General features: G+C 45.6%; 1 protein-coding gene across 1 annotated transcript in view; it reads right to left on the reverse strand.

Moving 5' to 3' along the window:
- The window catches only part of Slit3 (slit guidance ligand 3), a gene marked incomplete in the record, with an annotated part of 641,662 nt that overhangs the window by 139,332 nt on the left and 474,676 nt on the right, over positions 1-27,654 (reverse strand). Inside the window, 4 exon segments of the mRNA XM_008830158.3 lie at positions 595-666; positions 11,910-12,051; positions 19,507-19,670; positions 25,625-25,696. Coding sequence (XP_008828380.1) covers positions 595-666; positions 11,910-12,051; positions 19,507-19,670; positions 25,625-25,696 — 450 coding nt within the window.

A 27,654-nucleotide genomic window follows, 5' to 3' on the forward strand; every position in this document is an offset into this window, starting at 1 on the left:
CACCCTTCTCTTGCTTACTCGTTCTCATTGGCCACTAACTGCTATGCACAATGCTCTTGCCTTTCCTTTGCTCATACTGCAGCCTGGGACAGCGTATCATTTTCTGGTACTAATCTGTGCTCTCCCAACGGCAGTGAAGCCTCCCTGAATGTACTTACTTTTGTGAATTGCTCTATCCAGATTCCGGCTCACAGCAGTCACTAGCATTAATTACCCAAGTGTATGCATGGTTTAGGGATGTTGGTGATGGCAGTACAGGAAGATATAAAGTTCACTGCTAATGAAACTCCTCAGCTGTCCACATAACCGAAGCTAAGGGCATCAAGTTGGCCAATACGGTTTTGGGGGCCAACAAATCTTTTTGTCTCACAAAGATAATTTCACTTTGCTCTAGTTATAGAGGCTTTTAGTTCTAGATGCCAAAGCTCACATGTCTTACAATCTGTATACAACACTTCCTCCCAATCTCAGAATAGCCCAGACCTATCCAGAAGTGGATGTGGTCTGCCAACCAGAGAAGCTGCCTACTACACAATGCAAAGTCCCCTACCCCCATGAAAGCATTTAGATGACTTCCTCCCAGGGGAAACTCACATTCGCTTCAGTTTCTTGTACTGGGTGAAGGCTCCTGCAGGGATGGACTTGATGGTGTTCTGTTCTAGGCGTCTGGGAAACAGAGCAGAGAAGAGTCGATTAACCATGGCCTCTCAACAAGGGGCTACAGCAGGCTATTGTGTTCTTTGGCCTTGAGGTCAGGATGGCATCTCTCAGCACAAGGCACAGGTCCTGGATGTGGGAGACAAGGCAACACTGGCCACTAGGTACAGCTTTTGGCCTGTAGAGCATTATCCAAGGGTCTAAGAGTCCTTGGAGAAAGTGGGAAATGATTTCTTGCAGAGCTTTGATGCTTACTTATTATAAGCTGCCTTTGAAGGTCGTTGTCTTCTTCAGAGTAAGCTGTAGGAAACAACCAAGAAGTGTTGAAGAAGATGAAGGAAGAATGAGAGAGAGATGGATGATGGGCCAGCAGTGATTACCTGTCATGGAACCATGTAACTAGTCACTTAAAATCTTGACCATATAATGGACAGAAATGTCAACAGCTGGCTTCATTTGGGGGATCTGCAATGGGCAGTTTTAATAGTAGAGAAAGAGCCTTTAAGTCTTTAGGCTTCCAGCCTGCTATCCATCAAACGGGTTCCCTGACATCCTGGAGGCCCCAACAGCCTAGGCTGGCTTCCTGAGCTGCTCCTGGAACTTGTAGCTTCTACTTCATATGACCTTCCTGAAATGCTTCCATTCCCACGACTCTGGGAAGAATAAGGGATACTGCAGGCCCAGATCCCAGACCTTCCTGGAAAGAGACAGGACCATGGGGAGTGAGTCTTTCCGGTCTTATTCTTTCATCTCTCAAATGCTTTCCCATCACCAAGAACAGGTGTGGTGGGAAACAGGCATGAACCGGTGGCGGGATGCTCTATTACAGATGATGAATGACACTGGGACCTGGGCTGAGGTCTCAGGATCCCATCTTCATCCATCTCCCCGCTCCCCAGGGTGCAGATCTTTTCATCAGCTCCTCATTTGGCACGGCTGTTCCCCAAACCCTCAGCTGGGAAGACATGCAGAAAAAGGTGTGTATGGAGGGCGATGTGGGGGGAGCAAGAGGGAGAGAGGGCGGAACCAGTTCCCTTGGAGGCTATGTCTAGTGGTTGCACACTTCTGGCATGGTGGATCCATTCATCTCGAAGAGTAATCCCCGCTGCAGAGTGGGGGAGACAGTCGTATTAATTTGTGCCTCAGCGATCTCATCTTCATTGGGGGAACAGAGTATTTGTTACTGGAACCGCTAATGGAGCAGTTTGCCAGCAATTTTCCCATTTCAAACAACATCTCAGCTGCTAATGTGGAATGGTTTGTCAGGCCTACCCATAACACAGACAAATCACTCTCCAGGCAAAATGAAGGGGGAAAGAGTGGGGGCTGAAAGAGGAAGGGCGGGTGGGGAGAGGGAGCATCAGGACAGATCATTCTTGGCTGCTGAATGAACAGAGTCTACAAATGAGACTGTCACGGTCTGTTAGCAATGCCTTTGTGCCCTGTGGGAGGGGGTAGGGAGGGAACTTTCCTGGGATTGCAGTCACAGCCTGGCTGAACAGGGGCCTGACTGGCTGGTGGTGAATCACCAAAGCTTGTACCGGGACTTAGGGACCATGGACTACTGGATATAACTACCCACAGAGGCAGCCTGCCTTGACAGACTTTCCAAGGACATTCTTGTTTTCCAGCTGAGTACAGCGTTTCAGTAGGAATTTCTCAGCCAAGGCAGCAGCTCCATGGATCTCTGAGGCTGCCAGCCTGGTGGCTCATGCTCCCCAGGCATCCTGTGATTCACTTGCCATTCTGGCAAGGGATTCCAGCTATTTGCCACCTCTGGAGAGAACCACTGTCTGTAAGGATGGTGACTTTGTTTTTGTAGGAGAATTCCTCTCTCCTAACTGTAGCTGGAGGCCTATGCATGAGAGGCAAGGCTAGGTATGAGGTCTGCTGGCTCTCCATGCAGTTCATCATAAGTCAGCTTCCACTCTGGCAATGAGGAAGCACTAACTAAGGGAGGGATGCACCAAGGATCAGGATGTGACATGGGCCTCAAGGACAGAGTTGAGCTCAAGATGCCCCATCATAGAACTGAATGTTATTGCTACCATAATAATCAAGGCGAGCTGGCATTATGGAGTCATGTTGTTTATGTCTGATATTTCTTTTGGTCTTCACATAAGGCAAAAGAAACCTAGAGGAATCATTAACTTGTCAAAAAAGACAAAGGTATTAAGTGGTGGAACTGATGACTATCTTTTTCTAGCTATTGGTCACACTGCTGGACCATATTTGTGAATATGGGAAATAGAGACTTTCTCAGAGTCTCGGGAAAGTTTAAGCCCACCAACACTGTGGCTGTAGGGCCTCACTGAAAATGCCCTCAAACCTAAGGAAAGATGGACGGAGATGTGAATACTTTCATCCCTCCAAATCCAAATCCATGGGCTCCACATTCACATATTCAACCAACTGTGCTTCAAAAATATTCAGAAAAATGCATTATTGAACATACAGACTTTTCCTTGTCATTGAGTTCTAAACAATGCAGTCTAACATCCATTTACACAGCATCGACACTGTGTTGTGTATTAAGAGTAATTGAGAGATGATTTACATTATACAGGAGGATGTTCACAGCTTCTGTGCATTTCATAGAAGGGACTTGAGCATCTGAGGATTTGGATTTGGGGGTTCATGGTCCTAGAAGCACCCCCAAGCATATGAAGAATGACCATATATGGATGGCCGTATATGTATATGATGCATAATGTATGCATGGAGTACAAAGGAGTGATGTTTAGACAATGAACAGAGAACGCCAAGCTTAGCCTGTTAACCCTGGCAGAGGCGTTGCCTTGTATTCTGTAGTCCTTAGACTTGCTCACTCTGCAAATGGGCCTTGTCTGCATCTCCTGGCTTCCCATTGGACTCCTTCTGGAGTGTCAAGGCCATAACATGCTCAGAAGGCATTAGGGATTCTGGTGGTGGTGAAAGGGTAGTTATGGAATAACCCGTGTCCCTTAAGTACAAAGTGGAGGTAAGAGTAAGGCTAACAAGGCGAAGGGCTGATGTGTGTCAGGAGTGGATGTCAGACACTGGGCTAGGAGTTTTACATGTATGTCAAACTTAATATTTACACATCTGTGAAGCGTATCTACGAATACCATCCCTCCTTCCCTCCCTCTCTTCCTTCTTTTGAGACAGGGTCTCCTTATATAGCCCATGCAGGGCTGAAACTTAGGATCATGCTGCCTCAGCCTCTTAAATGCTAGGATTACAAGTGTGTGGCACCATCCCTAGCTCTAATCCCTACTTCAAACATGGGAAAATTGAGGCTCAGAGAAGCAAAATCACTTGCCCAAAGTCAGGCGGGACTAGAGTTGGGGTTTCAAGTTTGTCTGATTCTAAAACCCAGACTCTCAAACCACTGGATTCTATTGAGCCTGCATTCTTCTAGTTCTTGCCAGCTCACTGGCAAGGAAAATGGCCCTTCTGTCAGAGAACCGAGGCTGAAGGGTGCACACGCATGCACATGTACACACGGACACACAGTCCCTATACAGAAAGGACCCTGAGGAGGTCGAACATGTCACTCGTCCTACAGCTTAGAACAAGGAGACAATGATCTAGTCTCCCAGTGAAAACACTTCAGTGTAAAGAACAAAAAGAAGCATTAGCATTAGCAAAATCTGTCACATTTCAGGATGTGTCTGAAGCCAACAGCTGTTTTAGGTCTCCTAACTGGCACATGTGTCTTGCTTTGTCTGGCAAACATTCTTCAGGCTGCAAACTGATTTAATAGAACTCGCATAAAAACAAACATACAAATCACACATCCAAGCATCTTCCCGCACCAGCAAAAACAATGGAAACATCTGATGGGGACTTCAGCCATTCGCACTCTATTGATTTGCCCTAGTTCCTCGGGTGCTCCCTTAATGATCTGTCATTTGCAAACACGCGGCTGAACAGGATATATTTCTGGAAATACCTAAGCCGGCATGATGGCAGTAGGAATGGCAGGGGTATGCCCAGTGCATGGGCATGGCTGTAGGTCACCAGGTAAGGAGGTGCTGGAGCCGTTAGAGACGCTGGCGGTACCCTCAGTGACAAGAATACAATGAACATCCACCAGTTATCGAGGGCTTTTATATGTCAGACAGGGTGCGCTTCACAAACTGCCTCATCACATTCCTGTCTACGGGACTCTGGAACAAGCAGTACTATTATACCGTTTTATAGGTGAAGAAACGGTGGTTCAAGTCATTTTGCCTAACATCTGCAGCTACTGAATATCACAGCTTGGACTTGACCCCAGATTGGCCTGATACAAGTGCCTGGCCTCTTAGTTTCTATTCAGGTTGAGAAACTGCCTTCATTGTTTTAGTCCTTGTCACTTAAGAGTTTCTTAATTCTTATCACTCTTAGTTTTCCCGTGACTCGGCAACTCTTTTTGAGTGCACATGTGTGTGTACACAAATGCGTGTGTTGAGGTCCTGAGGTCCTGGCTGTTTTTCCTCCATTTGCTCTCCACTTCCCCCTGCCCCTCTCTCTCTGAAACAGGGTCTCCTTGTAGTCCCAGCTGAGCTGGAACTCACCATGTAGACCAGGCTGGACTCCATCTCACAAAGAATCACCTGTGCTGGAATTAAAGGCATGAGCCACCACACCTGACCCCACCTCTATTTCTTGATACAGAGTCTTTTGCTGAACCTGAAGCTCATTGATTTGGCGAGGCTGGCTAGCCAATGAGCTTGGGAATCTGCCTGTTTTGGCTTAACCCCCCGCCCCCCCGCCAAATGAGCTTACAGGCACATACTGCCGTGCCCAGCTTTTTGTAGGGCGTTCTGCGGATCTCAACTCAGCTCTGCAGGCTTGTGTGGCAGGCACTTTACTGAGCCATCTCCCCAGTCCTTGACTTGGGAACTCTTGCTAGAATATCTAGATCCTAGGGAAGCATGGCAATCCCATGTTTTCTTCCCCCAAATCATTCTGAGCCATTTTGTTGGAGACTAGGTAACAACTGAGTCTAGAAGTTCAGTTCCTGATGCTTGACTCTGCCTGAAATAGGGCTGAAGACAGTCCCCTTTGACGTATACCCCGGGCCCAGCTTTGGCAGTCCCTATCTGCACCATCCCTTTCTTTACCTTGACTCCTTGCAGTGTGGACTAGTCTCCTCCACTTAATTCCTATGTTTGGTCCACAGCAAAGATGAGGCATGTGGGCCAATCCGACACAGGCCATCTCTAATGAACTGTGTGCAGAACACTTGACATTGGCCTACAGAACACAGAGGTAAGGCATCATGCCAGACTTGCTTTTCTTATTAGATGCACGTGCACAGATGCCCGCAGAGGACATTCTTTCATCTTAGGGAGAAAAAAATGAATAGTACAGGGATTTGAGAGAAGATCACACTGGAGAGTCAGACATGTTGCACAGGTTTTTGCTTTTTACATTTCATTTTTTAGTAACTTCCAAACCATGTGCTAACTTTCCATATTATGCCATTTAATCCTCTTAGGGGGTCTCTTGGTAGATAAGATAACCTGCATTTAGCAAAGGGGACTCATGAAGGAGACATGAGATGTTAAGAAATATGCCTGAAGTCAGAGGCAGAAGCAGGATTCAAATGCAAGATTGTTGCCCCAAGTCTCAACCATTCTATGTCCTGATCAACCTTTTTTTCATACCACCCATGTCCACCCACCCTGTCTCCTCTCCTCCCCCAGGCCAGTCCTGTAGAAACCTGGTGCTCTCAGAACATTTAAGACTCCCAGATTCCTGATTTCTAGAGTGTTCCAGTTCTTTGGTTTGGCTGGTTATTTTTTTTTTTTTAGTTAACTGTCATTTGTAACTCCCCAGTTACCAGTGTAATGGCAAAGTATTTGCTATGGCCAAGACACTGTCTCCTCACCTCAGCCAGACCATCAGGTTGAGAGCACACGGGCTAGAAAGTAGGATGTTTCCCTCGTGGATGTTTTCACTTATAGCTCCATATTGAAGTCAATCAACAACAGCCTTTCTCCATCAAATCAGTTTTCCTTACAAAGCAGAAGACATAGGCAGTGGAGGCCACCCGGCGGGGATTTGGAGCAAACACAGAAGATGGAGCAGAGACTCAGGTGGTCTTGGTACATATGGTCCCTCCAGAGCTTTTGAAGGCCCAGGAGGGAATCTGAAGACCAAGAACAGAGAAGCGTGTGGGCCTCTGGCTCTTCCTTGAATTTCTCCTGGCTGGAGGCTAGAGCCAGTTCAGAGAAACACCAGGGAGCAATGTGAACAGTGTCCTTGATGGGAGCTGAGTTTCGAGGAAAATCTGCAGTGAACCATCTCGCTGTGGGTTCTCTGGAAGAAAGCTATTTTTAGTGGAATTGGCTCTGGCATGCAAAGAGACCAGTACACACTTTTCTGGGAAAAAAACAAAAAACAAAAAAACAACAAAAAAAAACCTAAGCAAGTCTGCCAGGTTGCTTTGCATGAGAGACAGGAACCCCTTTCCAAATGTTGGGAGTGCAGGTTGTTTCCCAAGGTTAAGATGATTTAAAAGAATCAGTAATGGCTAAGGACTGAGAAGAGAGAATGGAGAACCTGACATGGTGCCAAGCGCTACTTAATGGGACGATATTAATCTGGACTGTAGGAGGCCTTGGACAAGAGGTAGGATTCTTGATGTTAAAAAGAAAGGCAAGTTCCAGTGTCTTTGGTCTGATAAATCAGACACTTCTCCTGAGATGGATCCTGCGGTCTCACCTCTGCTTCCCCTTTCCTCCTTTTTTCCACCTACCGTCTGGTGTTCTTTCATTGCTAAAAGGACACACAGGTCCCCAAGCCCAAGTAGTGTTGTTCCCTACCCCAGGTTCTCTCTTACACATCACCTCTCAAACTATCCTCCTGAACCATGGGGACTTAATTCATCTGTTTTAATTTCTCAGCTTCATTTCATCACAGAGGAGAATGAGCCAAGCACAAGAGAAGTCCTCTGTGATCCATCTGGTAGATGTTGGGTGCCCAATTAGCAGAGGCAGCCTTATTACTATATCTGTATCTATTTGCATAAAGATGAGCGACTCTCAGGTTCAAGTTATACCACATGTGGCCAGCTTCAGCCTGCAACCAACTCTCTCAACTACAACTCTTATGTTTACAGAGGCACCTCTTCTATAAGGTAACTCCTGCTCCTAGGATGTGGTTTCTAACACTTGTCATCACTAAAAATGCAAATGGTGGTAATCATTGTAGTTTATGGTTGTGAACTATGATTTTCATGCCATACACAATGTTAAGCATTTTGTAGCACATACCATTTAAGTTTCATATGAACTACCGAGGAAGAAACATCAGCCTCAGCAATTTTCCAGGAAGGAAAATGAGGCTCAGAAAGGTTACTTGCCAGTGGCTTCAAGGCAGGGCTGGAGCTGGTATGGGGTCTGAGGGAACTTATGGTCTTAACTACTTACTTGTTGTTTATTTTCGGGAAGACTTTATCTAGACTGTCTATTCCCAGGCTTTGGATTTTATGCACTAGGTGGTTATAGATCTTGTATAAATTTACCAGAAAAGACAGTCTGAATGGGTGTATATTATATACACACACCTTTGAAGACTGTGTCTTTATTACCAATCATTTTGAAAAATAAATTTCATTTTTTATGTTTTTTAATATTTTATTTATTATTTTTTATGTGTATGAGTGTATCGCTTGCATGTATGTAAGTGCACCCGTGTCATGCAATGCTGCGGTGGTCAGAAGAGGGCTTTGGATTCCCCTGGAATTGAAGTTAAGGACGGTTCGTAGCCGCCATGTGGGTGCTGGGAATCGAACCTGGGTCCTCTGCAAGAGCAGTCAGTGCTCTTAACCACTGAGCCATCTTTCCAGCCCCATAAATTTCATTTTTTATAACAATAACAACAGTAAGAAAGAAGTCCAGGAACTTTATGAATTTTTAAAATGGTATTTTCCTCCAATAGAAAGTTATCACATTGTTCTTAGCTTTATTCTTTTAATTTGTAGTGGTTAACACTCAGTAATAAGGCTATCCCACCTGAGACCTCTGGATTAGCCTGACAATTAATACCTCTCACCACTCATCAAAGAAGCTTCTTTTTTCAACAGATGGAGACTATTACAGAGTTTCACAACTGGTCAAACACATAGAATAAGTGTCCGTGAGAAGCCCATCACTAACGTGACACATCTACAATGCAACCTCTACACTTGAGTTTCAGGGAACATAGTAGAAGAGGGGCAGAGAGGTTATTAATGCATCTCTCAACTCTCACCAGCAATACTTCCTCATGCACTAGATGATGATTAATACAGAAAGCCACAATTATCCAAAATGTAGGGAATAAGAGGCTGCAGAGTGTGTGTCCCTGGATTGGACTCCTATGTTAAGCCTCTTGTGGAAGAGGCGGCATAAAGACTGTAAGACCCAGGGGTGGTGGATAACCACAAGGAAACAGAGTTTTCCAGGTGACTGGGAACTTGCCCATATGAACTTAGAGCACTGGTGACAGCAAGTGAGACAGAAACCCAGCATAGAAGTGGGGAGGTGTGGAAGAAGCTCCAGTCTTAGCTGAGGAACTACTGGCAGCCGATCACTGCTGGGTGAGGAAGAGTTGGTCTTCTATAATGCAGTGATGTTAGATAGGTTGACCAGGCTCCAGTGGATGGACTTACACAGAGGGACACTGGGGAAACAAACTTGACTCTATAAGGCCTTAACATATATGGCAGGATGCATAAAACCTGGTGGGGGGGTGATGAAGGGGTGCAGGTAGGGGAAGGAGTCTAAATACAATCAAGATGTGTTGTATGAAATGCACAAAAATTCAATTAAAAACCTAATAACCCCATATTAGGATCCTAGTTTGTCAATGCCTATTTTAATAGTAAAAGTCCAGATGTGAGTTCAATCAGGTAGGTGAGGTCTGGCCTGCTAGGGTGCACTTCTAATGTGGGCACCTGCAGCTTTCTTGGAGACCTGAGCTGACCTGTGAGGTACATGCATGGAAATCAGATGTGAAGCAGAAGAGGAAGGTAGACAGATTGAACTGGGGTAGGGACCCTGGACACAGCCTGATGGCCTAGACTGGCCCCTTCTTTCAGCCCATGGATTACAATCTAGGCCAAGAGATAGTCTGTGGCTACCAAAGAACAAGATGTAAGACCTGGCAGAGGGAAAAAGAAAGGCACAAGAGACGATGAGGAACAATCCATGGGAGTCTGCAAGATGAGGGTAGGCAGGTGTTCCAAGTAGAACACCCACCTTGATCTGCGAAGAGGGGGCTCCAAGGAAGAGGAGCCCAGTTAACAAGGTGGAGAAAGACGGGGTGGGTGTAATGTGGAAATGTCACAGGACTGGGGAGAAAAGGGAAAATGAATCAAGGAAGGGGCTAATGACGGGGAACAACACAAAAGACAAAAGTAGGAACAGGGAAGAGGAGAGGTGATGGACAAGGGAAAGAAGATGGAAGGAGAGATGTAGGCCAGGGCTCTGTGAACTCCAGAGGGGGCAGCTCTCCAGTCGTAGGGCACAAGAGTGTGGACAGCTGCCACGGAACAGGAGGGATTCACTGCTGGTGCTGAGGAAGGAGAGGCTGTGGGGGCCACACAGGGTGCAGATGGCAGGCAGAACGCACTCCTTACTGACTAGCTCCTGTCTGCAGTTAGAGCGTGGAGACAAGCTCGTGCCCTCTGAGGCTAGGGAAGAGCTTTGAAGTGAATCAGAGAAGAGCTGGTGATGCAGATGAAAGATGAAACTAGGACTCCACTGCTGTAAGTCGTAAGTTTCTGCCCATCCCAGTCAGGGTGTAATTGAAGTCCTTAAAATGCCTCATGATCTGGCCCCTTGTTTCCTGTCTGATCTTCTCTCCTACTACCTTTGTTTATTACACTCCAGTAACAATGGCCTTTTGGCACACCAGATGCACACCTCAGGGCCTTTACACATGATAATCCCTCTACCTGTGTCACTCTTATCCCAGAGTCACTCCCCACAACCCCTGCCTCATTTGCTTCAAATCCTTTCCTTGCTTCATTTTTCTCCATACAACCAGCTACCTCTTAATGTATTATGTCATTTGTTTCCCTTTATTTAATGTTTATCTGCTGTCTTTAGGATGTTCAGGTCACAAAAGCAGAGATCTTGCCTATATGGTTTGTTGCTGCCTCTTAAAGTATAGAACAACTGCTACATGACACAGGAATGAAGCTGTCATGGAACCATGTACGAGATGAGCTGGGAACAGAAGGGCATACACAGTAGATGGAGGCAGAGGAGCAGCAGGAGGAGGAGACAACATGACAGAGAGGCAAGGGAAATCCATGTCCTGCATTTGGAAGGATTTTGTTTAATGCTATTTCCAGTAGGAGGCTCCATAAGTGATGTTTTCCAATGAAGCCTGCTAAAGGTGAAGGAAGAAAATGAAATCAATCATGACAACTGAACGAGCCATCTTGACTTACTTCTGCTCATTCCAAAATGAGACACGGGCCATTTTCTAATGGATGAGGGAAGACAGACAAGGCTGGACTATGTGGACACAGTTTACTGAAATGTCTGACATTTATACATATACATAGCCACAAACAATCTTGTCTTTCTAGCTGAGGTCTCTTCTAGAGGGCAAAACTGATATGAAATGAAAAAGAGCTATGAAATCAGCTCAGTGAGTTTCCCGACTCTGCCACCATGTTATAGTCACTTGCTCCAGTATTGAGGACCTTATTAAGTGCCTCATATTCAAGATTTCATTTGATTTTCACCATGATCCAGTGAAGTATACTGCTACAATTATCACATTATTCTCAGTGAGAAAACCAATGACAAAAGAGAGAAGTATTTTACCTAATTCCAAACAGATAGTATGCAGGTGAGCCAGGGTACAAAAATCACCCAGTGACTCCTAGGAATGTAGGGACTGGCAACTTGCTAGAAAGGACCAGGAAGAACATATTTTAGGTTGTGTGGATCATATCGTCCTTGGTCATAACTATTCCATTCTTCCACGAGGGAACTGCCAAAGACAGTATAAACAAATGGGGTTACATGCGTCCTAATAAAACTTTATTTATAAAATAGGTGATGGGTGTATCTGCCCACAGGCTGTAGCTTACTGACTATATTCTTCAGTTCATGCGCTCAACCACTGAACTGTTACACCTATGGAAGTCAAGTGACAAAATTCCTGAGTACCGAAATAGTTAGACTTAACAACCCAACATGCTGATAGTTTAGCAAGGGACTGGCTTGGCCAGAGGGGTGAGCTTGCCAGGGATGGAGGCATGGCAAACACGCACTTACATTTCCATGATACCCTCTGGCAGGTTGGCGGGGATCTCCGTCAATCCCTTCCCTCGGCAGTCCACGATGTTATTACTGCAAGTACAGGAAGAAGGGCAGGAGAGGGAGTTGGCATTGCAGGATGGAGCCTCTGAGTGGGGACCTGTGAAACCAGAACACAATGGTCAACTCATGTCGGTGTGAGGAACATCTTGGCATCTGAGCCTCCTGACCAGCTTCCCAAGGATGCAGCTTTATTTGATAAGCTATCCAACATGTTATCAGCACCTGGCATCTCACCTCTTCTGGAAGACATAGAAGCTCTGGCCTTACTTTGTCATCCCACCTGTTTTGTTATCTCATCATGCTGGTCTTTAATAAAAAGAGGCACCCTGAGTGCAAACCCTACAGGGAAATATGCCACCAGAATTCAAATCACATACACAGGAAACACTTACTCTTTGTGCCCAACATCTGAATGGTACTCCCAAAGTTTTGGTTTATGTCTAGTGATTGGATGCTGACTGTAGACACAACTTTAGTCCTTTCCCTAGGGCTGAAAGTCACTAGGGGTATCCCAATCCAGTGAGAGGGAAAAAGGTGGCCATTTGGGGCATTAATGTTGTTAAAGTATCAATGCATCCAACATCAGTGACTCCAACCCCAAGGCCATTTCCAGCTGGCTTTTATGTCCAGAGAATATTCAAATTAAACTTATCTCATTAGGCAAGAGGAAATAAGTTATCACATACTTTGGAGTTAGAGTTTCATTCTCTTTGAGTTGAGAGCCAGTGTACAGCAAAGTGATAGAAACCCAAGTGAATGACATATCAACAGTTTGTTTTGAAGACCGTATGTATATAGATTCATTACTGACTTAATTCAGGATTCAAAGAATTACCCAATTACCAAGAATTCTTGTAACTTTCTCTAGTGATCACATCAAATCCCAAATCCAAGAGAAATACACTGGATTTTTTTGGGGGGGGGTCTTTTTGAGACAGGGTCTCCCTGTAGCCCCAGCTGTCCTGCAACTCACTACGTAGACCAGGCTGGCCTTGAACTCACAGAGACCCACCTGCCTCTGCCTCCCCGGTAGGGGGGTGCTGGGTGTGCACCACCACGCCTGGCCTGAATTTTTTTTTTTTAATGTGTATGAGTGTTATGCCTCCATGTAGGTAAGTGCACCCATGTCATACAATGCCCACGGAGGACAGAAGAGGCTTTCGGATCCCCTGGAACTGGAGTTACGGACAGTTGTTAGCTGCCATGTGGGTTCTGGGATTCGAACCTGGGTCTTCTGCAAGAACAGTGTTCTTAACTGCTAAGCCATCTCTCCAACCCCCACTGAAGTGTTTCAAAGACACTGAAAACATTTTTGTGTTTTGACTGCAACCTCCAAGTGAGGTAAAAAACAAAATCTCAAACAAATGGTTTGTTTTTCACATGTGGTCTAGCCCAGCTGCCTCCCAGGGCCTTAGTCCATGGCTTTTGGACACAGTCAGCAGCTGTCAGCTCAGTTTCTGTCCACATCTACTTCTGAGACCTTAGTTCAGAATTAATTAATTTGGACCTTAGTTCTCTTACTTCATTCATATTTTCTTATGCCTCAGTTTTCCCCAACTATAAGATGGGGGAAATACCTGACCCATAGCATTGTTTTGTTGTGAAGTAAAGGAGGCCAATGAATGAAGAATGTTTAGAAGGATCGCTGGCAGACTCGGGGTTTCCTAGAGTTAGGATTGTTGTTGTTGGGCCTTTTGCCTTAGTAACTGTGAGTTCTTGGGCAAGTCACAGCACCGTCCCTGTGCTTTTCTGTTCTCATTTAGGAGGATGAGGAGCTGTGACTGCGTAATTGCTGAGGTACTCACTGGTTCTGCCCGGTCAGTGTTCTCTGACCTACGGAAGAATGGACATCATTGGGCACAGGACACCTGGCAGCACTATTTCCTGCTCACTCCTCCTCTCTGAAGGCAGAAGGTTTAGTGTGGAGGGACTTGTCCTATTACCCATATCCGCTGGAGGAAGCCTGAGAACAGCTGGCCTCAGATACCAGGGCTTCTGAAGTGCAGATGGATTTCCCCAAGGAAAACTACAGACCTGCCCTCCACATTAAGGGATAAATGCACCTGACCAAGCCAGGAGACTGCCACACCCCGTTGGCAGCTTCCTGTTGGCGGAAATGCTGGGACCGGTCCGAGCTTGGCGACTGCATCCATTTCGGTACAAGGATTGGAAGGCGGACCCTCTTTTGATCTGTTAAAATATTACTTGCATGGTGCATGTCAGAAAAGCTGGAGGAAAGACATGGAATTCAAAGGCTCCTGTTGGCAACAGGAAGTTCTGATGTGGAGTGTTTTCAAAGGTGCCTCTCTGACTTCTGTGTTGAAATGAATTAATTCCGGAGGCTTGGTTACAGCCTCTAGACTCTTGGGAACTGGCTGGGTCTTCCTCTGTGGTTCTGAGTCAGATAGCAGCATAGCAGCGTATGCTACTATGCTACGTTTCAAGGTATGTTGTCAAGGAAAAAAGCCTTTTAAAAAGACTCCTTAACCAGGTCACTAACAACACCTTTAATTACATGGAAACAATGGTAATTATAGCCTCTGTCAGCACCTTGGGCTGGCAGCTTCCCAGGCAGGCATTCACCACCCGACCCTAGTGAGGATGATGTTACCTCCTCATTTAAACAAAACACTCTAGGTTTCAAGTATGTTTGAAAGACAGGTTTGCTTCCTCTGCAAACATTTCCCCCTGATGAATGCCCAAAGGACCAGGTCCGGTCCCCTACCAGTGTCAGTGCCTGTAAAGCATGGCAGACACCCTTCCCCTTGTCTGTCACTGGACAGACAGACTAGAATGTAAATCTTATCAAGTAATGACTTTTAAAAACCTTACTGCTATATTCTCACTGCCTAAAACAGAGTTTGGCATAGAGCATGGCTCAGTCAACACACCTTGGTTAACAAGAGGATGAGTACATGAATGAATCGACTCAGGAGCCTGGCAGAGGTGAAAACTGGATGGTCCCTGAACTCCAGAGGTGAGAGTTAACTTTGGGAAGGCACTGAAGAAAAGCTCCCTGAGTTCTGAGCATCCTGGCTCTGCTAGGCAGGATCCAGGGGTGAGCAGGAGATGAAGTAGCCACAGAAGATGGGACCGGTTGCCTGAAGTTCACTTCTTTCTATTACAACATAGTGCTAACAAAGCCCGTTGCCCAATGCTGTAGTTTGGCTTGGTGTCTTGATGTAGGGCAGAGCAGAGCATGGGGGAAAGGCAGCACCTTTTCCTGCCTGACACTAAGCACCAGGGTTTGCCAGATCCGGGGGTCGGGGTGGGTACACAAGGAGATTCGAGTGCAGGAATCTCCAGTTAAATGTCTCAGGAATATGACTGTGGCTGTAAGGGCAGGCAGCGTACTAGTGATCCCACCTGGACTGATGGTACAGCTCCTCCTCTAGTGCTCAGAGAGAAGAAAGCAGAATCCATGACCAGAAGCTGGCTCCTGCCCAGGTGTCACCTCATCTTTGCTCTCCATACTGAAACCTCAAGGTCTTCACTTGTCTGTCTAGACAATGGACAAAGATCACTGACTTTGGGCTTGGACTGGCCCGTGAAGATGTCAAGGGGAGGGGCCATACCAAGAATAGCAACCTCTATCATAATAGCAGCCAGCACTCCCTGAAGGACGACTCTATTGCATTCAATTCCCTGTACATATTATCTCACTGGAGTCTCTTTAAAGCCATGATTCAGGCTCCATGGCTGTTACTGCCATAACACTGATGAAGGACCTGAAGACTACAAAGATCAAGTCAACTACCCAAGGTCGCAGCTGTGGAACAGCAGCGTTCCAACGTTCAGCTGAATGCTTTTCTTTCTGTCTCTTCTGCCAAAAACGACCCAAATGCTCTTATTTATTGCCATGAAAGTGAAAACCAGTTGGCGCCTTGGACTCTCAGGAGGTATGAGGAGCCAGCTCAGGGGCCAAGACATGGACTATGTAACCTATACGAAAGAGAGGTGGACATTCTTGTGTTTCTGACTTTCTGATTAAAAAAAAATTACCCAGTAGAGTGCAGAGTAAAAATATCCAATGGCTCTGTGTGTGAAAATAAATTAATTCCAGTATTCAAATTAAGCCTCCCAACTGGCCTCTGGCCCTTCAAAAGCCAACAACAGACTGCGGAGACAATGGAGCGCCAGCAATTATGAGGAGAATATAAATGAACGTGATTTAAATACCAGAGGCATGATAATTTTGGAAATGGCTAAATAAACCTAATAATCTCATTCCTGCAATGTTCAATTATGGTATTTTAATTAAAATCTCCTAAGGAGATGGGTGGCTAGTCATGGCTTACCTTAATTATCTTTATACTTAGTAACTAGTCCCAAATTGAAAGAAAGACAGAAGGAAGGAAAGTTTTTGTTCCTAGGGAGATAACTATATTTTGTTCTTGTGTCAATAAAAGAAGAAATATTTATGGAGAGGCTGTTAGGATTCAGCATTGTTCTAGGGGTATCTTAAAAAAATAAGATTTGTCTTTTGTTACTGGAAGATAAGATTGATATCTTCATGAAAAGATATTTCATATTCAAGGCCACAGTCTGAAGTGGACAGAGAAATCAATTGGCTCAAAGACATTCAAAGGAAAGAGATAATTGATTCAGGAGGTCAAATAGTTAACTGATAGCCATAAATTATGAATTATGACAGGTAGGAACTCTGAGATTAACATATCAGGAAAGTAAAGTCCTAGAATTTAAACCCCAAATAAGCCCCACAGAAGAAGACGAAAAAAATATAAACTTACAAATCATATAGCATGAACCTTTTCTTCGGTGAATTATTCACTTTCATAAAGCTCTGGAATTTTCCAAACGATAAGCAGAAGGCATGGTCTACAGATCCTTTTAGCTCCTTGGGCCCTAGCCTTCCTCTAACCCTTCCAGTAGTCACTGAAGGAAGCCCATCAGGCAGGTCGTATCACATAGAAAACAAGTTAATAAAAATAAAACAAAGGTGCCCCCCCCAGTGGAAAATTCCCAATTGTCTTCCCAGAGGAAGAAAATAAATGTCTTTGACTGGAAGGGTGCAGTTGACAGGAGATGAATTTTGCTAAATGTGTTGCTGGCAGATTTCTGGGTTGGCTGGAGAGATAAGGTACCCATTTCCTTGGCTTCTGGGGAGAAGAGGCCAGGTTCAGGATAGTTGGATTTAATTCAAGGGTGATATCAGGGACTTCGGCAGGCAGGGCCTCCCAAATGAGTGAGATAAAGGTCTTTCCTGTCTCTAGAGATGTGTTTGGTGAAGGGTTTAGATACTACTTAAGGGCCCAGGGAGTTTTTCTCATGCTGCTTTGACAGGGACCTTTGAGGATGAAACTGCAGGCAGGATGGCTTAATTGGTACCCTGTATGTCTCTTGCTCCTAAGTGATGGCCTGCACTTTTCAGAAGTTCTTGTCCCTTCATTCTTGACTGAAGTTCCCCTTAGTGAGCTATTAGGGACATAGCTTAGACAAGAAACATTTGTGTTGTGTGGCTTTACACACAGCCATAACCAGGTTCATACAAGGAAGCCTTGCTGAGCTCTGGTCTGGGGTGGATGGTCCTGCACCGTCCCTGATGGTGCAGTCAAGACCTGGGACAATCCTTCTCTATGACCTCCTTCTCGAAGCCTCCCAGACTGGCCACTGCTGTCTTAACTGCCTTGTTCCACACTGCTTCCTCTGGCATCTTTCATCACAGTCTCACAACCTACCTTTCACACTTACAGAAGAGGTGACACTTTTGTGGGCTTTACTTGTCCTGTGCCTCACTAGTTATGGCAGTGTGCACTCCTCACAGAGCCTCAACACATCAGCTCCCCCAGACCATTGTAACAGACCTTGATCTTTTCAAAAGTAACCCCTCAGAGTAATCTAGGTTTTAATCCTTAATACTTAAAGAACCCCTTACATGTAAGGGTTCCCAAATATTATTGCCCTAAATTGGTATTACAGGCGAAAGGGAGATTCACAGCATATCAATGCTGGAGTCTTTAGGGGTAGATTCCCATGTTGTCAAAAGATACCTGGTTCCATGCTAGAAGCTAAAAGGACCAGCATACACAAGGGGTTGACTGCCATTAGCAGGGAAGGGGATAAGGATGTTCCTATGCATCTAAAGAGACTGCCTGCTAGAAACAAGCTTTTCAAAGGGGTAGGGCTGGGGGACTGGCATTTCCAGGACTTAGGTGGGGCACCCTTATTCTCATAGAGTTTGGATTCTGACTGCTGTTGGGTAAGCAGGGTCTGGGTGCTGTGCTGACAGGAAGCTACTTTCATGACAGAGTGGCACTCATAGCCACAAACCACATTACTCTCAGCACCCACCTGTAATGATGTGTTTCTACATTCTCTCTAATTAGTTTTCCTCACTAGCTCTTGGATGACTCCTGCACTCTGTAATTATTTCTTTCACTGGCACTTATGCCGATATTGCACCCTTTGCCTAATAATTACTGTAATTATAGTCACTATATTTGAATTTGGTGCCTGTTTGATAAACGGTTTTATTATACGTATTTGATGGGAAGTGATTTCTAAGTGGGCGTCTATAGGAAGTTATTGAGGTGCTACTCTGAGACACGTAAGATGGTTTTGGAGAGTAAATAATGTGATGAAGTAATAATGCGACAGGAGGAAGGACAGAGGGAGACAGACACAAAGAGAGAGACAGAGAGAATGAAAATACTATATTCAACTTAAGAACCAAATGATTTGCAGGGCCAGTCTGTATTCTTGGCCATCCTGGGGTCAAGGAGCACAGGACAGCAGCTAAGAAAGGAGAAGAGAAATGTAAGGTTGGTCCCATGTGCACTAGCTACACAGGTTCAACCTTTAGAGGCCACTAGACTCCAATCCAGGACTGGGTTCCTGGAAACCTACAGACATCTTAGGGAAACTCGTGTGTGTGTGTGTGTGTGTGTGTGTGTGTGTGTGTGTGTGTGTGTGTGTGTGTGTGTGTGTGTGTGTGTGTGTGTGTGTATGTGTGTGTGTGAATTAGGCTTTACTTTTTCACTCTTACCAAGCACTGTGTATTGTGTTAAGTGCTTTACAGTCATTATTTTACCTCATCCTCCTACCCATCCTTTGAGGTATGTTCCAGTATTATTTATATTGCAGTAAGTGGTAACTTGCCAAAGTCATACACCAGGAAGAGGCAGACCTAGGACTTATAGCCAAGCAGGCTAAGCCCATAGCTTAGCACCACCCCACCTCCCCACTTCTGCAAATGTTTAGATGCTAAAACACTTCCATCACACCTGTTTCCTGCTGACACGCCGCAGAACAAACGTGAGGTTTCCTAGCATCATTGGGCTACAGGCTTAACAGAAAGTAATTCATGAGTTCCTTTAGCATTTTTCATTATCAGGTATCAAGAGCTTCTTTCTTTGAATCTCTCGAGGAATTCATGTTCTTCAAATTATTACTGCATACCACAGTTGACTACGGGGTCCCTTCTACAACAAGCTCTGGGCTGGGTGTAATCAGGCCTATGGAGTCATGGTGGGCAGAATTGATGGTGGAAGAGTCTTAGCCTAGGAGGGTAAGGAGGGGCAGGCTCACTCACCTGGACACACATACTCCTTCTTCTGCACGTCTGCCACATTGAAGCCCCTCAGATGCACAGGGGCCATACAGAGGGTGAACTGGCCAATTGTTCGTCGCTGTCGCAGCCAATCTGAGAGCCAGGCCAAGTGACAATCACAGTACAGGTGGTTGGAGTGGAGTCGCCTTGGAGAAGGAGAGACAGAGATGCCATCATATAGGGAAAGGAGGAGATGGTCCTGGTGCTCCTGTCCCCAGCACAATAATTTTCATGATCCTGGGCAGTATTTCCCTTCATACTCCTGAGAACACAGAAGCCTTAGTCCTTTCATAGCCGCTTGTTATCTTCACACAAAGGCCGCAGCCAATGGGTGCCCTGGAGCTTCTGAGAAGTTTCCATTTCTTAGTAGGCATTCTACTCTTTTCTTTCCCATTCAGGCAAGCCTCAGCACATAGAAGAGGGAGAGTGACTTTACTACAATGACAATCCCAGCGTGAGTCAAATGTTCAATGGAGTGACTCTGGTACCTGTACTGCAGGAGCTAGAGCTGACCTGAAACCTAGCTCTCCGTCTCCTTTCCTGTCTCCTTTCTGGGGTGCATGTGGCTGAGGTCTGCTGCAGTCTTTGCTGCCTCTCCTTTACTTCCTCACAAGTGTACTTTATGATTCCAATGCATGAAATAAGGGACACCTAAGCCAATGCCAACTAGACAGAGACACAGAGGGAAGGGGCTTTCTGGAGGAGGTACCTTCTCTCCATCTTATTTATTTATTATTTTTATTTTATTTTATGTGTATGCATGTATTGCCTGTGGGTATATAAGTGCACCTGTGATGTGCAATGCCCACAGAGGACAGAAGAGGGCATTGATTCCCTGGAACTGGAGCTACAGATGGTTGTTGTTCGCCACGTGGGTGCTGGGATCCAAACCTGGGTCTTCTGCAAGAATGGTGTTCTTAACTGCTAAGCCCCATCCTTCCTCCTTTTAAATAAGGTGTCCTGAGAAGGCTCTTGTACTCCTCAGCAATCTCTCTGCAGTGCCTGCTTTCTCTTTGTCAAGTTCCATTTTACCTGGTGCCATTACTATTCTGACTGGTTTAGATGCATCTGGAAAGACTTCCTAACTGCATCCTGGACTGGAGCTTTCCCTCTCTTGGGAGCTGTGGTTCCAGATCAACTTCTTGCTCTTGAGTGAGTGAAACTCCCTAGAGGAATCTACCTATTCCACTTCTGAGGGAAATCCCATCTGATTAAGTGACTTCCTTCCCACCATCTGGGAGGCAAACTAAGGATACTCAGGGCTCCTAAAAGGTTCTTCCTCAAGTTCCTTGCCAGGGCTTCCAACTTCCATAGTCCCCACAGTTGGTAGAACTGGTGATGCATAATTTCTAGTAGCATGAGACTTGGGTTGCAGATGTAAATTCCTAATGGGTAATCCCGGACACGCTAATCAGCCAGCTGTTATCTTGGGACTGTTGAGAGCCCTGTGTCAAGCCTGCTAATACTGAGTGGCAGTTTGAAGAAGTGGCTTGGGCTACATCTGTGCTATAATGGGAGAGCTGAAGGGTCCTTGACCACAGTCCACTTAGCACAAGGTCAACATTGCTAAACACTAGCCAAGAGCAGTTAATTCAGGCTGCATGCTGGCTGGGCCTTCTTGTCACAAATCCCTAGCAGGCCAGGCCCCTTGGGGCTTGACTGCCCCAGAGTCTGTCATTTCTGATGGGCTAAATGAACCTGAATCTACATAAAATTTTTAAAAATGATAAAATATTTGTAGATACTTTGATGATTTTGTTTTAAATCATTAATTTAGACAGAACTTTTGTATTTCGGAGTAAGTCAGATGCATATTAAGAAGCCCCAGCGCCCTAGACACAGTGATTGTAAGGGCCCAAGACATTTCTCCTCTCAGTTTCTAAGCCCAAACACTCTGAAGTTGGGCAAACATGCTTCCCTTGGACTCTGAACACCATAAAGAGTTGGGAAGACATGAGCCAAAGTTTCAATGGGAAGGACCTCAGTTCTAGGAGGTAGGCAAGACCTCCGCTTACTCAGTTAGTGTGACCACTTGCTTAGGGCTGGGAGTAAAGGGATGGCTTGATGGTGCACATTCAGGCTCTTAGTGTTTCCTAAACAGCAGCGAGGAAAGGAGGGAATTTTCTGTCAGTTTTTAACCGGGTATCAGGAGTATCTGGGCAGATGTCATAGTGGTTCTGTCTGAGGAACTAGGGGAGCACAGGGCAGGCTACAGCGCATTACTATAGGCTGAGAGACCAAGTTCTTTTATGTGCCAGGAGACACAGCTATTTAATTAGCTTGGCTGTATGTGGAAAGGCAGTTTCCCTATTTGGTAGTGAATCAAGATGTTAAGGCAACAGGGATCGCTTTGAGAAGAGCGTGGGTCTCTGAGGTGGATACACTTGAACAAGTTCCCATCAGTTCCAATTGAGGGCAAGAGTTCAATAGAACAGTAAGAATGAGGTTTAGGTAAGTCAGGTCCTTGCTGAGATGCTTAATTTCTGCGATAACCAAAAAGTTGGAGGCATTCCTTTTGAAGTTCATGCCAGGCTGGTTCTTTCTCAATCCCAGTTAGCCAGTCCTAAACTATCTTAGTCTTGCTATAGATGTTTCTATCCCACTGTCCACCTTCCTGGGACTGTCTCCCTTCACAAGTGGGACCACAGGAAAGTAGTGATCCAATCTGATAGAGAAGGCACATGAAGCCTCAATCAGAAAGCCAGGAAGGGGACAGGCTTAGCAACATCCACTACGAATGTTATTTACCAGAAATGAGAGTAATGTCTAACTAGACAGATTCTTTCATAGTCACCTTTCAAATTGTGCTTAGAAGACCAAATAGAGTCACACTATCCCAGATATTAAGTATTACTTTTTGGTGTGTACATGTGATATGTGTGCACATTCATATGTGAATGCAGGCATGTACATGCCAAGCATGCATGTGGTGGTCAGAGGACAAATTGGGTGCTAGTCCTTGTCTTCCATCTTGTTTGAGACAAGGTCTCTCTACTGTTTGCCACTGTATATACCAGGATACCTAGCCCATGAGCTTCCAGGAATTCTCCCTGTTTCTCATTTTACCTTAGGAAAAATGGACTTACAGACCAGAGATGTGACGCATCTAGTTTACCAATACTATTTAAAAAAAATAATCATGATCATCATGAAGTTTGACTTGGAAATTGCTAGGAATGATTCAAGTCCTCTGGAGTGAGAAGGGTAATTGTTTTAGTTACTTTCCACAATTTTGGAAGGTTGTGATGGTGATGGCATGGGGCTCTGGACCATGTGGAAAAGCTCTGGTCTCTCCTTGCCCAGCTGTCCTGGCCCTGTGCTCTACAGCTCTTATTCCTGCTGAGTGGCTGAGCTCAGGCTCTTTTGTCAGATTGCATGAGTCTGACATTGGTTTGGGACAGTGATTTCACTCTAGACCTCAGTGTTACCAGATGCAAAATGGGAAGGACTGTTCTGAGGATTGAAATCATTCATGGTAAGTGCTTCACACAAGGGCTGGCACACAGTGGACCAAAGAGGAAATGTTTGCTGCTATTACGATTCTGAGGACAACTGCATGGATTTCAGTTTCTTCCCAGCCTGTGGCCCTGCCTGTATGAGGCTAGGGTTGTTTACGCAGGCATGAAGCAGCCAGGTGGTTCAGGTTCCTGTATGTTGTCCTGTGATCTTTTACAGATGGAGACATCATAGTCCATGTTGATGAAACCACCTCCGCAGAACAGAAGGTGAATGAATCCAAATGCCAATTTATAAAAGGTACCTTTTAGCCACAGATGCCAAATTAAATTTCCAGCAAATCCTTTTAGAGAGGGTCAGTGTTCGTTTTCTATAAAATGTGGCTTTCTGAATTCAATATAAAAGCTTTCCTTTGGAAATCCCATTTATGACTTCCTCTGTCCTCCTCCCTCCTTCTCCACCACCACTAGTCACCCACCCCCAACACTTTAATTACAGTGAAGGGGGGATTAGTCAGCTAGTCCCCAGGGAGTTCTGTACAGAGCCATCTCTGAAATTAAACTAAAGAGAAAATGGCAGCAGACAGAGCAAAGAGAACAGATGAGATTGATTGATTGATCTGAACTCATCAGACGAATGTTTGGGACCATGGAGAAGAATCACAACAGAAAAAAGAAGATAAAACCTTCTCACCCACTCCCCCTCCCCAACACACCCAAGATCCTAGGCTAGACACCTCCCCCAGCTCCTGTTAACCCATTCGTGCTCTGTCACTGTTGTTCCTAAACTGAAAAGGACACAGAGGGAAAGCCTGTCACAAAGAAAGTACACAGAACCGTGAAGCTGCTTTCTGTAGGTGAGAGCTATTTTTCCTCTGGACACCCAGCCCTGTAGGACAGCAGTCCAAGCATCCTGAAGCTCACATTTGACTCCCTGCTTTAGAGGCTGAGCTCTACACTTCCCAGCTCAACTGTGATTTTCTGGGGACTTTGAAGACCACATGGCTTCTCCTTAAAATTCTACGAATGCACAATCCCATTTTCAGAGGGTGGGAAAAAGGACACATTTTCCTAACTTCTGTGTGCTATCCTCTGAGGGATCCCAGGCAGAATGTAGGGAGCAGAGATGGAGGAAGCTGGAATGGGATATTTATTATTGATAGTAACTAGGATTTGTTGTGTGTACACCCCACGCTAAACACTTTATAGGTCACAGTATGCGCACTCTCACAATGACAATAACAGAAGTATTAATTAAGTTACCACCCCCAAAGCACAGAAAGAAGAAGAGCAGAAGCCCTCAGGAAGTGGCAGAGCTTGTCTATAAACTGAGGTCTGTCAACTCCAAACTGTCGTGTATCACTTCCTTACAGTGCCCTTCCATTTTTCTCTGAAATGCAGTGGCTCCCAAATTATGAGACCACAAAGACTTCTTGGAAGGCTTGCTCTGACCAGATTGCTGGACCCCACGCCAAGGGATCCCTATTCTACAGGCCTGGGGTGAGGTCCAGAGCTTAGCTTTTGGTAAAACTACAGGAGGTGCTGAGCTGCTCGTCTAAGGGCCCCTACTCTGGGAAGCACTGCTTTAAGGATTTTCAAATCTCATAGATTTCACAATACTTGAGGGGCAGAGATGAGCTTAGGAATGTTCTGTCTGGATTTCTAGACAATTATGTGATAATAACACAATAATGCCATTTATTATCTACTAGGTGTCAGATACTGCATATCTTTAATTTCATGTGATCTTCACCACCAGCCCCATTTAAAGAGGAAGGAATAGAGGTCACAGAGCCAATAAAGGGCAGAAAGAATTTCAGTGCTTTGCCTTGGTTCTACATATACTTGGCTAAAGGCTCTCAGGGGTTGTTTCTCCATTTCTACTGTGCTGGAAACACTCCTAAAAGGTAAGGTTAGCATCATGAAGGAGCTTCTCTGGAAAAGCCAACCAGGTCCCACTGCAGAGAAACCTACAAAGGGGTTTCTGGCTGAGAGTTGAGTGTCCCATATAATAAGGGGAGTCAGGAAGGCGATTAGCTTCAGCACACACCATGGAGGGTTTAACCTCTATCTCCCAGACACTAAAGACAAAGCACCAAGTTAGTGCATTCCAATATCAAATGTTGTCTAGAGAGCTAGTGAGCGGGGGTGGGGTGGGGGGCTGGGAAATGTGGCAGGAGCCTTGGTTGGGATGTGGAGGGGACAAAGACTCTCCATTCACAGAAGGTAAAATAACTCCCACTGTTGCAATATGACAAAACTGCCAACGTGACATGATGTTAGTGAAGTCAATGGAGAATCACCAAGTCACAGTTTTGTATATTCTATGGGAATATAAAATTACAGATTTTCTATGAAACACAACAAACACAATACAGGAAGACTTCCCACAGCTCAGGTGCCACAAGAAATGAGTCTTTCTGGTATAAAATAGTGGTTTTGAGTCATGGATGCACAGTGACCCTGGTTTGCCTGCATCCACCCTCACTCACCAACTCCCCATTTGCTTAGCAGCAGAGGGGGCCATCAGGATTAGGAACTGTGCACCCAATCACAGCCCAGCAGGTTTTATAAACTCAGAGAACTGCACTTGAGGCTGCTTTAGGTAGGAGGTAGGTGGGGAGGAAGCAGGGTCTTTTACTCACAGAGTCCGAATCTTCGGCATGTGGTTGAAACTGGTGACCATGATACGGCTGATGTTGTTGTTGTTGAGGGTACTGTAGAGACAGAGGAGAAAGGAAGGCATCAATGGGCATACTAAGACATTCATGGGTGGGGGAGGATTGAATGTGACTGCAAAGAAGTCAACAACCAAGAGCCAGGGTAGCTGGGCATCCGAAAACAAGCGGGCAGTCTCCAGATGATGAGAATCCACAGGCCTGTTACGCATATAGCACCTTCTGTCTGCTGCTCTCTCATAGTTGCCTGTCTACCTTGGCAATAAATCCCTGCCTGAACCGTGCTAAGTGCTTCTTTAAAACATCTTTAATTCTTACAATGACAAGCCAGTCATGTGTTCCTCTTGTCTTTGAGGGAGAGGGAAGACACACACCTTTGAATTGTATTGTACAACCCCCCAAAGTAGATTCCATGTTCTTGTTATAGGTGAAGAGGCTGAGCTGCTGGAGGGCAAAGCAACTTGAGGCTTTGCTACTGCTGCTCAGCTCGGCAGGTGGGACCAGAACCAAGCTCCCTCTTGCTCCATTCTTGCTGTGCTCATAGCACATGAACCTTGCACATGATGCTGTCCAGATAGGTTAATCTGTGTTTCCTTGGCGTCTCTGGTCCTTCAAGTGTACTTTACTTCTCTCAAGAGGGACTAAGTCTCCTCTTTCAGGTGTTCTTCATGACCATGGATGGAGCTCCTATGGGGCAATGTTAGTATTGACTAGTACCTTTGTACAGGGAAAAGCAGAGAGAAAGGTGTGAGCTGTACAAATGCACCATGAAATCAGGATCTAGGAAGGTACTGTCTCAGTTTACCTGATAGAAGGGTCCATTATGGAAGCCCAGAGGAATGTGGCAGGTGGGGAAATCTCTCTGCAGAGGCCTCTGCAGGCCAGTTAGTTCAGAGACTGCACAGAGGAAAGGTAGCAACACATGGGAAGGCCAGGCCTGGTTCTCGGCTCTCTGACCCCATATCGCCTTGCTTTGTATCCCAAAGAGCAAGAGTTGGACACAGCCCTTGGTCTGACCCTTTATGCTGGCCACGTACTACTGGGCCCTTCCTTTTTCTGCTCTTTCCACAGCCACATCAGATATTCTCTTCTCATCAACCCAACTTCTCTTACCCTCCCCTAGGCCATCATTGGTCCCCACAGGCCCAGAAAGGAGCCATTTAGTCAAGAAGACTTTGCCCTGGGCCCTTGGCAAATGTATCACCTTCTTAGAGGTCTCCCCCGTCCCAGTTGTACAGTCACAGAGCATCTTCTATTTGTGCATTACTATAGCCCAAGGACTCGTTCAAATTGAGTCTCACTGTTCCCTTGTGTAGTCCTAGGAAAGTTATTATCACTTTTCCATGGATTCCTTATCTGTGGAGGGGGCAGGCAGTGCTGCCTTCCTCAAGGGCTGGTGAAAGGCTCAGTGTGTAGTATGCACTCAATAGACAGAAATGACAATTTTACTGATAGTAGTGGAGACCATCTAGTTCTATCCTGTCCTGTTCCACCCCTCACTCCATCCTTTAATAGTAATAGAAACAGCTTCATTCTAACACCATCACTCCATGCTCCAACCCAAGGAGCCTGGCACAGATCCCTTCTCCAATCCTTATGGCTTCAGTCCAAAGCAGGATTCTAGTGGCCACATCTGTCACCTTAGCCTAGTCCTCAAATTTCCCTGGTTTCTTCATCACAGGCTTGGCCAACAGAACTAAGAGGAAGTAGGCATACACAGATGCAAAGAGCTACTTTCTGCCTTCCCTCCCTCTTGTATTTACCACATGTACCCACTGTGTGTCAGGCTAAACATTTAGTAGGGATTAGGGATGGACACATCCACTTTACTTTGCTTATGTCTGTCTATTCCTCAACTCTATTCCTGTACCAGGGCAGGTATTTGCAAGATGAAATGTTGAACCTTCTTAATTCTCTCTCTCTCTCTCTCTCTCTCTCTCTCTCTCTCTCTCTCTCTCCCCCCCCCCCCTCTCCCCCTCTCCCCCTCTCTCTTCACA

This window comes from Nannospalax galili, unplaced genomic scaffold (assembly GCF_000622305.1).
Source record: "Nannospalax galili isolate Female #2095 unplaced genomic scaffold, S.galili_v1.0 scaffold1154, whole genome shotgun sequence".
NCBI lineage: Eukaryota > Metazoa > Chordata > Mammalia > Rodentia > Spalacidae > Nannospalax > Nannospalax galili.